We start from the raw sequence: 14,862 nt of genomic DNA on the forward strand, positions 1-14,862 counted from the left end.
TGAAACATCATATGTAGCTGCACGTTAATGAGTTTTACATGCCACACCCATTTTTGGGTCACTAGGTCAAAGATCAAGGTCACTGTGACCTCTAAAAAAACTTTTGACAAGCTTTCATTTATTCACAACTGCAACCGCAGCCGAGCGTGGCACCCGTTATGCGATGCTCTTGTTTTAGTTTATTTTTCGTACCCTTGGTACATTAAAGTAAACTTAAAAGGGCCTTTTCACGTTTTGGTAAATTGACAAGACTAAAAAAATTGAATCAGATTCGAAAATTTTCGTTATAGTTATTTGTGATCAAACAGTAATACTGAACATTTACAATGCTCTAAAATATCAATTATATGCATCTTTCGACGATTTAAATACATGTACCTGAAAATTATAAAGCGTTGCAGCGCGAAACGATTGAAAAAAATGAAGAGATCTGTTGTAGTTATAGTTTGTAATTCTACGATAGAAAGCGATAGTTTTACTCTAGGGGTCATTGGTTCGAGCCCAGTTGAGAGTTGCTTATGGATCTTCATTGTTTCAGGGTAAAAATCCAGCGATTTAAGGTACACACTTCAAAACTGCCCCAACCTGTGAACAAGTTCCTGAACGAACACAGACCGTCTTACTAGTAATTCATTTCTACCGAAAATTATCTTGGTGAGAGATTTTTCATTAAAAAGCGATGAGATACATGTATATGAATGTGTGGGAAACATGTTACTTAATATGATGTAGTATCATTTACATCTACGTACACGATGGCGCAGTGTGAAACTACGTGTTTAACAGGTTCGTACCCAGGATTTTTTTACTGGGGGGGGGGGAGCCCAACCGGGGACGGTTTGGGAGGGGTCCCCCCTCCCTAAATATATACTTTTTAAATTTGGCACTTTGCAAGGTGAATTGTAATGCTTATAAAAACGTATTTTGTGATATGAATTAATGGAATATAACAAGTAAATCAGCACATTTCGGAAGTCTTAAACTTTAAAGCGGGTATATACGATTTTGTCAAATATTTATGAATTTATATAAACTGTGTAAAAAACTTATTATATATTATATTTCAATATAAATTAACATAAAAGTTAAGAAGAACATGTGTCGAAAAATGCGAAATAAGCCAGATATTTAATTCTGAAATTGAAAACGGCTGTACAGCCGAATTCGCTAGCATGTATACCATACATGTACGATGTGCATCTAAACTTACGAGTGGTGTTCCAGAAGTTCGTGGATTTTCGCTTTAACTTTCATTTTGTAACATAAATGGACAAACAAATAGCATGTTAAGAATAGTTCGTCCTTTCCAAATCTACTCTCCAAATATCATGGAAGTACATAAAACAATAAATATATATCAGAGATTTAAACATGTGCACAATGCGCACACCGACGCACGTGTAACGTTTCTGTTCAACGTCAATGACGTTATGAAGTTAACAACTGTCAAATCTTTTCCACATAATCACCTCCAACGCGAATGCACTTTATGTGTCGGGAAATCCACTTGTCAAAAGTGTCTCTATACCAGTCAGCGTCAAAAGACAACACGATTCGCTTTGCTGCAACTGTAAGTTCCTGTTTACTTGCAAAGCGAATACCGCGCAACTGTGATTTAACTTCCGGGAAGACGCGGAAGTCCATAGGGGCCAAATCCGGGCTGTAAGGAGGACTTAGGCGCTGTAACGTGAAAATTTGCCGTAAATTCTGTTTATCAACTACATCAAAGACCTATAGATAAATGTTATCTATAGGTCTTTGACTACATTTAAACCAAATTTAAATTCGCGTAACGCTCATGCTTATAATAAAATACACGCGTGCGCCGCATGTCGTTACTGAGGTCTCTATAGCAACGCGTTTCAAACGCGCTTTATGGAATTCATGCATTTTTAGCTTATATATAAAGTCCGTGATAATTGGTTTGTATAATGTGTAAATTTCATTGACTTTTACCAGAAAACTAATAAGTTATAGCAAAAATCCACGAACTTCTGGAACACTCCTCGTAGTTTAACGGTTTATAATACAAAGACGAATGCTTCGGTTATTGTAGGAAAATATGTACGTCACTGTCGGCTCGGGGCGCTAAATTGTCTTTGCTGCATTTTATGAAATTCTGCTTTAATGTATAATTTTTCTTGCCTATTTTGTGTTATTGTAACATATTTTATCAATATATTACAATTAAACACATATAAAAAATCGTATATATTGGTGTGAATTAACAACAATATTAAAAGCTTTAGATTTCCGAAACTTACAGGTTTAAACTGACGATTAACCACATCAACTATCGTATTGCTTCCACCATTTTTTGCACAAATCAATAACGTCACAGGTTTTTTAAATCTGATTTTTTGGGAAAGACCTTGCCATTTTTGAGGAAAAAAAATGCGCGAAACGCCTTATTTTGGGGGGAAATAATGAAAGTCTTAAATAATCAATTTAACTTGTTTTACTGTTTTAAAACAAATTCAAGGACAGTAATAATTTAATTATACAATATTTTTCTACACTGGATCAGGTTAACCTATATAATGAGATCGATTTGTTGTTTCAATTTTCATTTTTTACCAATGAGCCATTAATAGGTTGATATTACTCAATTCTCGGTACTCAATTATTTTAAATACCGAATTCTGCCAAATTCTTATCTGTTGCTCGGCAAATTTATGAATCTGTTTTTCTTGTAAACAAACATGTTAACTATCTCACCGTAGTCTTTTTCAGTGATTTCCTTTCAAAAATTATAAATACTCAGTTTTCATACCTTTGTCAGTGTTTGTGTTCCGGTTCAAATTCAGGGCCCTATTCTCAATGCAAAAAGTATATATTGGGACCTAATAATTCCCCCAAAAAGGTTTTTAAAAAACAAAACAAACAATTAAGCTTTTAGAAGGGAAAAATACGTCTATGGGCTTCTCAAAGAAGGACAAAAAACTTGCGACAGCAATTATCAGACCATAGTCTACGAACTCCTGTAGCAGTTGCTTCCATTCGCTGCACGTATCAAAATACATGTTACATCAACCATCGATAGATGAAGCATTCATGATCACAATGGGGGAATGATCGGGGATGTGTGTACAAGGCGATAAGAAAAATTGCATAGAGGCTTATCTCGATTGGCGAGCGTTAATCCCCTTGTTTATCAGGGACAATAAAACATAGCTGCTCTTTTGTTTTGAGGGAAAGTGTACTGTGGGCATTTGCACGAGAGAAAAAATTGCAGTTGGCCGATTATTTAAAAAAAATCATAGTTCGACAGCCAGCTGGGGGTCCGGGCTCCTGGGCCCATGGCCTGGGTACGGGCCTGTGTTAATATATGTAAATTAATGGATATTTCCTAAATTTCATATTTTATGAAAAACATCATCAAATATCTTTTATTCTGTTAAGTATATGAAAGCATAGTGAATCTGACCTGTAAATGCATCGATTTATAAACAGTAAACAGCAAAAAAAACGAATAAAAAATGTATAAACAATTACGTATTTCACTGCATAGCAAACATTTCACGCGGCGGTTAAGCGACGTACAACTGAAAAAATAATAAGATCTTACTTTTCAATTTAATTATTAAAAAACATAAATTTTCAAACGTTATTTCATTTCAAATGGTTTGAACTTTAAATCGATAATCTGCAATTGTATTATCACCAATAAACTCTCGCATTCAGATAAGTCGTCAATCACGTACATGGACTGTTAATTGTTCAGGCACATTACAGTATATCACTACAGCGTATCAAAGACAAGCCAGTATATCCGAATCATGCACGTGATCATTCGCATAAAAGCTGAACGCTTTTATATATTTCCGGCTCTGATTGGTGGGTAAAAATAAACGGGAGTTCTTTCGAGGGCAAGGCCGCTAAGCTCCAAGGTCGCGTGATCACCTGTTCGCGAATGCATGGATTATCGTCAGACCAGTTTGTTGAGTTTCATAAACGTGTGTATGCCCTTATGCAACGGACGTACCTCTTTGGGTTAATGTTTTTCCACGCGGAGTTAACACAAAGGTAACTATTTTAAATGATACATTTATCGGATTCTATAAAGGCGTTGGATTATTTAAAGATTTTATTGAAGTCAACGTACAGTAACGCTTATTGGATTTTAATTAGTATTTGACGAACCAATTATATTTTTAATTAAATAAGAACGGTTATTAAGGATGTGCGATTTTTAAATGAGTGGGCATAGTAGATAATAATAAATTACAGCCTAGTACAGGCTAGTCTCGTTACAGGCTGGCTCCCATTGACAGAAAATAACTTTTTTTCCCTGTCCAAATAATTTGACGTAATCTATCGATGTATAATGGACCTCATATGTATAAGAGTACTTTTTTTACTCAAAATCTGACCAAAATTTCCCCAAAACATACTAATTTGTTTATTGAGTTTACTATACATGCTGTATTTTACGAAATTCGTCTTCAATGTATAATTTTTCTTGTCTATTTTGCGTTATTGTAACATAAACATATTTTTATCAATATATTACAATGTAACTCATATACAAATTATATAATACTCATTATATTGTGGTATACATAAAAAACAATTTTTAGTTTTGTTAAACATTTAATGAAAGTTTAAATATATATTTTTGTATTAAATATTTATTAAAATGATATTGTTAAAATACGGAGCTTCAATGGGGGATCGAACCCACGACCTCCAGAGTGGTAGTCAGACACAATAACAGCGTCGCTGAAAAGCTAGCTCAACTGCAAGGCTGTTGGAAGTGACCTTAAATCACTACACTCCTCCCCCTCTTAATGTTACAAGGCCAGACATGCCCGCTACAGCGTGTCATATGACACTTTTTGCTATATTATAGTGTCGACCGCTTCACAAGCGGCTCCTTGAAGCCATTAGAAATCTCATCCTCGTTGCCATTATTGTAAAAATACGGAGCTTCAATGGGGGATCGAACCCACGACCTCCAGAGTGGTAGTCAGACACTCTAACCGCGTCGCTGAAAAGCTAGCGCAACAGCAAGGCTGTTGGAAGTGACCTTAAATCACTACAATGAATATAATATGAATGTGTTAAAATTGTTACAATAATATAATTTAAGAAGTTATATCTGTGCCAATACATTTTTTGTATTAAATAAAAAAAAATCGTATTAAATAATAATTTAAATGAAGAATAAACATATGAAGGTTAAAAAATGTTATAATATCATTATAGAAGTTAGATCTGTACCAAGACATTTTTAGTATGAAATAATATTCTGTATTAAATTAAAATTTAAATGAAGAAAAAATATGAAGAATTAAAAATTGTAATATTATAATATAATTTTAGAAGTTAGATCTATACAGAGACATGTTTTCAGTATTAAAAAGCATGTAATGCATACATGTATAATCAAAAATAACTGATCAGATATAAAAAAACAACACACTTTTTGAACTGCACTGATTCACATTTACTGGTACTCGGCTGCACCATACACCGTGACCCTTCTGATGAAGAACAACATCTTTTGATCATTTCATAAATGTTCAAGAATTATTAACAATCAATTTTTATTTAATAAGATTAATTTATAAACTAAAACAGAAACTTAAAATAATATGTTGCTAATTTACGATTTCTTTCATAGTCTTATAGACTTACAACAAAATTTAATAAAAAATAACAATACTCACTAATTACTCAATAATGACACCAACATTTATTAGTATAACTAAATTGCTCCTTCATGTGATTCTCTAATCACATACTTCATTTTCTCCTACCTAAAAAAGTAAATATACAGATAATATGAGAAAAAAAGGGAGGAGAAATGTCTAGGGTTTGGGGGGAGAAAAGACCAGGGGAGAAACGTCCAAGGGGGAGAAAAGACTGCAAACCATGTAATTTCACTTTAATCATTCACTTATAAACAAAAGGAATACTGTTATATATATTCATTTTAATAATGTTAAGTTTTTTCCAATTGCATGGTTTATCCCTCTATTTGAACCAATCCAAAATGCACATGCTGTAAAATATGAAGCCAAAAAAATCACTTGTAATGTATAAACAGGAAATAACAGAAGTTAACCTTCCTGTTTTTATACTGTGCATGCATGACATTAGTATTGCAAAAGTTAACCATTTGCATGCTGGAAAATTTGTCGCCTGCAAAAATGTCGTCTGCTGAATTTCTAATATTAGCATTTTCTTCGATTTTTTTCAAAGAATACTATCAGAATAGCAAACAGTTTGGATCCTGATGAGACGCCACATTATGTGGCGTCTCATCTGGATCCAGACTGTTTGCAAAGGCCCTTAAAATTCGGTTCCCGCACTGAAAGGGTTAAGATGTAGCAGTAAACAAAAGTCATTTCAGGGACTGGGAGTTGTTATCATTTTCGAAATTTACCTTCATGTGTATACCCATCAGTGTTTCTTTTTTTCATATAAATATGGGGTCTGTACAGGGGGGCATTCCCATTGGAAAAACATATGATATATTCCAAAATGGATTCAAAAATTCAAAATGGATGGTTTAAAAAAACACAAAAAAAAATAATACAAATCAATCTCAACATTTAATTCATGTCCCATCAATCTCTGGAGGTTAACTTAAAGCTAGTAAATTTATTAATTTTATTTACATCACTTATCCTCACCTTTTAAGCATTTGTTAATTAATCACTAATTACCCAATTTAAGCCAAAACAATGTGACTTTTCCCAATCCAAAGGGACCCGGCCCCAATGCCAAATGGTGTCCAGTTACTTAACATTTGAAAAAAAGAAAGAATATATTAAGAATGGTTTAAATAAAACAAATAAAACTAACTGAACACTTAAAATCTCAAACATATCAGTTAAGTAAATTATAAAATATAACAAATAAAAACATATTATTTCTGTACTCATCAAATTTTTAAGACTTTACTTCATCAATCTGAAATTCAAATCATTTACTGGGAATTTTGGGACTAGATTATAGATTTGGGGCAAAATATTTTGGTAAGTAAGAATATAATCAAATAATAGCTATAAAATCAACCAAAAAACCTAAAAGCCATGCATTAAAAGATGTCAGCCAGTTGCACTTCCAGGATATGCGTCATACGACCTTCCAATATTTTAAGCATAGGAATTATGAGGGAATAACCAACAAGAATTAGCAGAAATTGTGAAAAGTAAAAAGCATAGTACAATGTTGAAATAAGGGGTAACACAGAGGTTACTGTTTCATGCTGAAAAAAACAAGCTGTGCAAAGCTTCAATCGATCATGTAGATTCTGGATTTGTTGACTATCCTTCCTACTTTCCTGGTACTGCAAAGTGAGGTCTATTGGTAATCAATACATTAGTGAGATTGTTCTGGGTTGTACATGTAGCTACATGGCCACTGAATGAGCTCATGACTGGTAGATTGGTTGATGCCTTGCCAGGTTTAGTAGGATTGTACTGTACTGAATTCTTTAGCTATTGCCTTTATTAGACAAAAGGTTGTTTTATAATGACTTATTTAGGTTATTTATTGCCATTTTATTTCTTACTGTGAATGCTTCTTTTAATTGTTTTGATCGATCGAAACTCCTAATTCGTTAAACCTCTGGAGGATTGGGATGAAGTTTCATTTACAATTTTAAAATAAGATAAATGTTTTTTTAGTATTTTTATGTTCCACTGCTCTTCCTAAACAGCTGACTTAATATTTGATAAATCATAACAGTCTTTGAGAAAAACGTCGAAATTTCTCTCTTTTGGGCTATTTTATGGGTTTAATAAAGACAAAATTGATACACATTAATCCAAATAACGCTTATTTGTAGCCATTGGCTATTTTGCCAAACGGTGGAGTAAGAATGATACATACATTAAATAAAAATGCTAACAGCTTGCCTTTTTTTTCAGAGTCACTGATGTTGGACTTTCAGACTGTTCCTAGAAGGATGCAGGTAGACTACACGGCCTACCTCCTGGCCGCAAGCCCTCCTGCAAACAGCCTTGAATTTCTTAGCTATGCCTTCAGTGCGGAAGCAAAACGTGAGTGGGAACAGTCCCTACAGAACGAGACAGATCTTCAGAACAACAACGGGGACGACTGCACCAACGATAACTCTATGCTAGAATGCACAAAAGTCTTTTCGACCATGGCAATTAAGAACGGTCGTGTGAAGCGTAATCAGACGATAAAGCCCATCATAATTCGTAAAGACGAGGCTAGCAGTGATGGTGATTGGTCTGAATGTTCTTCGGGGCCGAATTCTGGTCAGGAAACGCCTACTAGTCCGTGCTCTCCGAGGACGAATAAGAAAGTCTCGTTTGCCGATCACAAAGGCTTTGCCTTAGTTACAGTTCGAATTATGACTGAGCCATCTGACCACCCTCCAAAACTTGGGGAAGATGTGCTTAAAACACTCACGAATGGTGCCGAAGCTGTTGTCTCCGGATTACCTCCCTTTCGGTTGAAATTTTCCCAGCCAGCATCAGATTATATGGCTTTCCGTGATAAAGTTGACAAGAACAATGTTTCTCTCGAAAACGTTATTCTTAGAGATTATAACGTGTTGGGAACGATAAAGGTGAAAAATATCTGCTTTGATAAGAAAGTTTTCATAAGGCTGACAACTAATTCCTGGAAATCTAGTCATGACATTCAGGCAAAATATGTTCAGCCGTTTGGAAACCTGGTTCATAACTTTGACACATTCTCTTTCGAGTTTGACATCGATTCTCAAGCTGACACAAAACATGTGATACAGTTTGCTGTTTGCTTTGTAGCGGATGATAATCAATTCTGGGATAACAACAGTGGAACGAATTACGAAATCGCCGCAACTGATTTCAACAAAGCCTCTTCATTTGTACCGGATCCCCTACCGTCCAGTACAATACCTTCATTAAACCGCAGAGGTTCCTTGTCTGAATATGGTTGCTGGCATCATGTTGATACATCATCTCCCTACTATTGACTTTCTAGTAGACCTGGCCAAATGTTGGTCATGGCATAAGAATCACAAAAGCATTACTTGTTCCTCCACGAACAATGTCTCCATCCAAGAAAGATAATGGGAAACATAATCCTTGCACGCATACAATAGGATTCATGTTATCATGATTGACCTCCAAGGTCTGAATTTGTAAAGGTTTTCCGAGTGCCATCAAAAACATAAAATCTCGGTGTCTGAGCCCAAGTCTTCACTATGGGAAAAAATCACAAACCTTGGCTTAGAAAGGGATGCTAACATTTTGGGAGTTGCAGTCAGCAAGGGGAGCTGTTGATCATTGAACACCAATGACCATTGACCATGTGGGAACATGTGCAGAAGATACCAAAGTTAGTGGTATTTTAGAGTCACTTCCATTGAAGATCAAGTAATAAATTGTTAAGTCCATGCATTTAGGTAGTAAGATAAGGGTTTTGATATGATCCGATATTTTCTGCTAATGATTTATCATAAGTTAAATTAGTTCATTCATTTCATGAATTGATCAATATCGTTCATGCTATCTGGTGCAAACTTTCATAAAAAAAAAACTTGTATATAAAAACTATACCTCAAGTGGTAGTTGCACATATACATGTAATTTCAAGTTGATTAATTTTCATTATGTAGTACTAAAAACTAAAACTAGTACTTAAACACATAGAAGGGTTGTAGTGAGAATGTTATTTTCACTTTAAAACTTTGTTTTTGTGTGCTTCAAAGAAACTGTTAAAGGACATGTGAAGTATTCTAGAGTGTTGTTGTAGACAGAGCTTTACATGTTATTGAAATGCGCTATGAGCCTTTGTATTTTGAACCAATTTTGTGTTGCTTGCTGTTGTATTTGTTAATATTTAAGCAGAATATTGTAATCATTTCATTATCTATTGCAATTTAAAATAGTATTTTGATTATGTTTAATTTGGCTTCTTTAGTTGTTTAATGTTGACATGTGATATAAGATATTGTCTATGTATGTATATATTATAATAATGTCGTTGTTATCCCCCGCCATCGGCGGAGGGATATTGTTTTGGCGTTGTCAGTCCGTCCGGCACTTTTGTGTCCGGAGCCATATCTTAGAAGTGCTTTGGCGGATTTCATTGAAACTTGGTATGAGTATATATATGGATAAGAGGATGATGCACGCCAAATGGCATTGTACACCATTTGTTAATAACGGAGTTATAGCCCTTTGTATCTTAAAAAAAATGCTTTTTTAGTGTCAAATTTAACACTTTTGTGTCCAAAAGAATATTGGCGGGGGATATCAATTAAATGAATTTGCTTGTTATTATTTGGTCAGAATTTGTTAGTTTACTTAATTTTGTGTGAAACAATCTATCCTGTTGTGTATGTCATAAATACAAAATCAGTGTTTATTGTACATTTTAAGATTTAGTCACAGACTTTGATGCTTCAAAAGCATTGATAGCTGAAAGCACCTATAGAAATACTGTGCATGTTTGTAACTTGAACGTTGACCTTTGTGACCTCAAAGAATTTGTTCAGTATTTAGTTGTTCAGCTGTGTTTAATGTGTTTTAGGTGTCATGTTGTTAATTTATGTAACTTGTGTTAAACAGTGTCTTCACAATAACTCTGTTGAGCATGTTTGTTAATGATTCAGATTGGCTCAAACTGGTATTCAACCTTATTTCATATTCTAACAACCAAAGATACATGCATATCTTGATGATGATGTAAAACTTGTATTAGGCATAAGGCACATATACATTTATTCTCTTTTCACTTGTGTAGAGATGTAAATTGGTCATTTTCAGAATCTTTACCTCACTACATGTAGGAATGTAAGGATTAGTACAATTGTTTATTTGATTTATCTTTGATAAAATTCTGGTCTTATACATTGCCAAACCATTTTCAATGAAATTGAAAATGAAGGTAGACTAGAAAACCTGCCTCCTCTCTTAACGGAATGCATTGTAAAATAAAAACATGAATAAGCTGGCATTTATTGTTTTTAAATTTTGTACAAAGTGAAACAAAATGAGTCAAAGTAACTTGTGTTGCTTACCGTGAATAAATACCATAAGAAAATTATGTAATGCATTTAGCATTGTTGTTTATGCAGTTCATGAATTGATAATCAATCACATCGCTCTATTTGAAGAGGAAAATATTAGGGCATTATGAGAATGGAATATACATTTAATGCGATGAAAACAGGTTTTGTTTTTGTTGACATAAATAAAAAAACTCATTTCTCTTCATTTATAACTACAGCATTTTCATAAATATTGTATGTTCTGGATTGTTATATACTGTCATTTGTTGTTAAGTTTTTGTTATATTTATAAAATAGAATCTGAATTAGTATTCAAACTTTTGCCACAATCTTCATACTCAAATTTAATTGTAGCCAAAAAGTAGCTGTTTCCCAAATATATGTTTACTCGGTGATAATTTTAATATTCATAGATCTTTGTAAAGCTTAGATTTGTGAATCTGTAAAATTCTTTCTGCACACCTGTGTTAAAATTATTGTAGTCAGATTAGATTTTTAATTTTGTTACTTGTTTTTTGGGGTTTTTTCTTCAAGAAACAAGAGTTTAATGTGATAGATTTCCAACCCTTGATTGTTTTGATTTTTGAAATAAATTGTGTACATAATTTGTAATTATCTACGTATATATGAATATATATATTTGTACTAGATTGTTGCTGTCATGTGATTACCATGAACTTGTTGTTAAATATTTTTATCATAAATCTCAAAAGAATAAAACATAAAATACTATGTAAGTGTCCGTGTTCATTCATATAATACTTCTGATTTAAGTTCAGATGATTTATAATGACGAGAATGTAAGACATTGAAGTGAAACAATTTGTGAACTGGTGAAATTATCACAAATGGCCTTAGATATTATGGGTCTTTGAAAAACAAAAATATTGGTCGCATAGAATTCACATGCTATCTAAGAGCAAAACATAGACTAGCGAAAATCAGATTACGTGATTTCGTTGACAGTTTATATATGAAGCAACTGCGTTTGTGTTTATTCTGAAATTCATTTGCACAAATGGAATGAAATTGGCATGATGTAACAAAAGTATGGTTTTATAAGTATTCCAATCTATAAATAAGTATTTTCGAAAGTAACTAAGCAAAGAATATCTATTTTGTAATAATATGACTTCAACTACGAAAACGTTGAAATGTCATATGAGTACTAGGCATTGAGGCGTTGAACTCGGTCTAATACGAGCACTTCTAATGACAATAATTGTCTATGAACACTGGTGAGGTCACGTTTATTCCCAATAATCAACTCTTCTTAAATTGAGAAATACTGTATTAAAGACAAACGTTGGCAACGTTGCGATGGCATTTTAAACTTAAAAAACACGTTTCAAGCATTAATATGGCGTATAAGTAACATTATGAAAAGGCAACCCTAACGTCAATTGTGTGGATAACGGTTGCTGCGAACGTGTGTACCATAGTCGTTTATTTTCAATTTAGAAAATATATTGAATAACTCTAACCTGTACAAGTCACGCTAATTGGGTCATTGTCGACCTGAAATGGCTTGAAGTCACCCGGGGGTGACTATAAGCCGATTCTTGTCACCCTAGGGTGACTTAAAGCCGATTCATGTCATTCTGGGGTGACTTCAAGCCGACCGGATGACTAGAATCGGCTTGAAGTCACCCCAGGGTAACACGAATCGGCTTCTAGTCACCCCAGGGTGACTTCAGGGACGGCTAATCAGGGACGACACTTTCCGCCTAAACTTGATTTTCGTTAAAGAGGGACTTCCTTGAAACTAAAAAGACCATGTGGACTGCACAGGCTAATCTGGGACGACACTTTACGCACATGCATTATGCCCAGTTTTCTCAGAACGCGACTCATATTTACTTGATGTTTGCCCAAAACCCATTCCAACATACATTTACGCACATGCATTAAGCCCAGTTTTCTCAGAACGCGACTCATATAATATGATCAACGACATTATGGTAGCGTTAAAAAGCATATAACGAGACGCAATTTATGAATGTGTATTTGGCATTCAAAATCTTGTTTCGATTGACTGTTTCGCCTGCCAAAATTGTAAATTGTTCTTTTTTTGGTCAAAGGTTTGTATTGAAACACGTTCGTGTTTGAAATAAATACATCTAGTGAAAAACTGGAACAGGTTCATAGCCATCTTTACATAATTAATCTGAAAGGACATTAACAGTACTTATGCAACTTAATCGTATACCTTACATAAATATGTTGTTTTCTTTGCGTCGATGAATACAAGAAGGCCGTTGATCTGCATGGTTTAACAGATTTTGAATTGTATAATTACAATTTAAGAACCATCCATAATTGAGGTTCAGGCTCTCTGAAAGTTTAGTGAAACGTAGCCAATCCTTGTGTTTTTCACGGCGCTAATAAATTTTAAGAAATATCAGTAAAACTCAACTGGTCAATCGTGATTCTTCGACTATCTCCGGAAGCCTCCGCAAGAAACCGTCTGATGAACCATATTTTCAATTGACCTTTAAGTATACCCCACTGTAACCTGTGTACAGAAATTACGCTTTAAGTCACCCGCCCAGGGTGCATGATCATGTGACTTTATGGGATTCACAAATAAATGTTTATGGTGGTAAACACACCTTGAAGTGGAGTTTTTTTCAAATAACTTTTTAAAACAATTTTCTGTATAATTACAACATAGTACTTAAAAGACAGTTTTTTGCGGCCGATTGCAATGTGAAAAACGTCGGAATTACATAAATTTATTAGCCTGCGATCTTGGACGAAAATTCGATGTGTAATGAATTAATGTATCTATGCTGTTGTGCTGAATGCAACGTGAAATTTTGGCGCAGATTGCAGGCGTATTCAATAATGTATTCTTAAATCTAAAGATATCGTCACAAACTGCAAGAAAAGCTGTCCTTTAGGCACTAAAGTTTTTTAAACATATTTTAATAACTTAAGATATTTGCAAAAAAAGTTCTAAACGGTGTGTTTTCATTCTGTCCAGCACGTATGTAAACCCCTGTGAACCCCGTTGATCCTGCACCCTGCATACTCCGGGATTATTTTTTAGTATACATGGTATTTTCCGTACCGCGGGTATTTTGTATTATAAGATTACCCGGGGTACTTTAAAATAGTAGACAATGACCAATCGTGGAAGCTCAATTGGTCGTTTTCGGCTCAAGATTTATAGATACATTATAAGTACCAACATATATCATATCAACGAAGGTATACAGGCTATTAGTACGGTATGACAGGCATAAAGGTTGCGTGCCAATACACTTATGTAGACTATACGCCAAGGCAGTCACGATCGCTTCAGTTTTAACCCATTTAAGCCTAGTGTACTCTCCCATCCTTCTAAATTGGATCAATTTATTTCCAAAATTAGGGATGTCTAGTATATGTATTTCTATATTTAGAATATTTCTTTCAGAAATTCCTTTAAGCAAACAGCGCAGACCCTGATGAGACGCCGCATCATGCGGCGTCTCATCTGGGTCTACGCTGTTTGCCAAGGCCTTTTTTCTGGACGCTAGACATAAATGGGTTAAGACAATCATGACGACTTAACATGAATTCAATCATAAACGCTATTCGTCAATGATGTCATGAAAGATATATGTCAATAAGTTTCCACGATTATTCGTCTATTAAATCATAAGCGTCAATGTTATGTAGATTTTTCGTTAATTCAGTAATAAATGCAATACGTAAATACGCTTGCTGCATATGTCGTAAGACCAATTTTCGCATGATAATTGAGAAAAGTGAATTGTTCTATCTTTATTTCAAAGTCAGGATATATGTCGAATATCTTCTTCCGTACAAGTTAAAAAAAAAACGGCAATTATTCACAATGACATGTTTCTTTATGAGTCATTATGATA

At 34.2% G+C, this 14,862-nt stretch overlaps 1 protein-coding gene across 1 annotated transcript; it reads left to right on the forward strand.

The window, feature by feature from the left end:
* The first annotated feature begins 3,873 nt into the window (after positions 1-3,873).
* Positions 3,874-11,719, forward strand: LOC127838277 (protein phosphatase 1 regulatory subunit 3B-like). The gene is made up of 2 exons (XM_052365904.1): positions 3,874-4,026; positions 7,884-11,719. The coding sequence occupies exon 2, from the start codon at positions 7,892-7,894 to the stop codon at positions 8,942-8,944; it is 1,053 nt and encodes a 350-aa protein (XP_052221864.1). The 5' UTR covers positions 3,874-4,026; positions 7,884-7,891; the 3' UTR covers positions 8,945-11,719.
* The last annotated feature ends 3,143 nt before the right edge of the window (positions 11,720-14,862 follow it).

This window comes from Dreissena polymorpha, chromosome 7 (assembly GCF_020536995.1).
Source record: "Dreissena polymorpha isolate Duluth1 chromosome 7, UMN_Dpol_1.0, whole genome shotgun sequence".
NCBI classification, from domain to species: domain Eukaryota; kingdom Metazoa; phylum Mollusca; class Bivalvia; order Myida; family Dreissenidae; genus Dreissena; species Dreissena polymorpha.

What these genes read in the sequence shown, in the direction of transcription:
- LOC127838277 (XM_052365904.1), top strand. Translation starts at nt 7,892, where the DNA reads ATGTTGGACTTTCAGACTGTTCCTAGAAGGATGCAGGTAGACTACACG.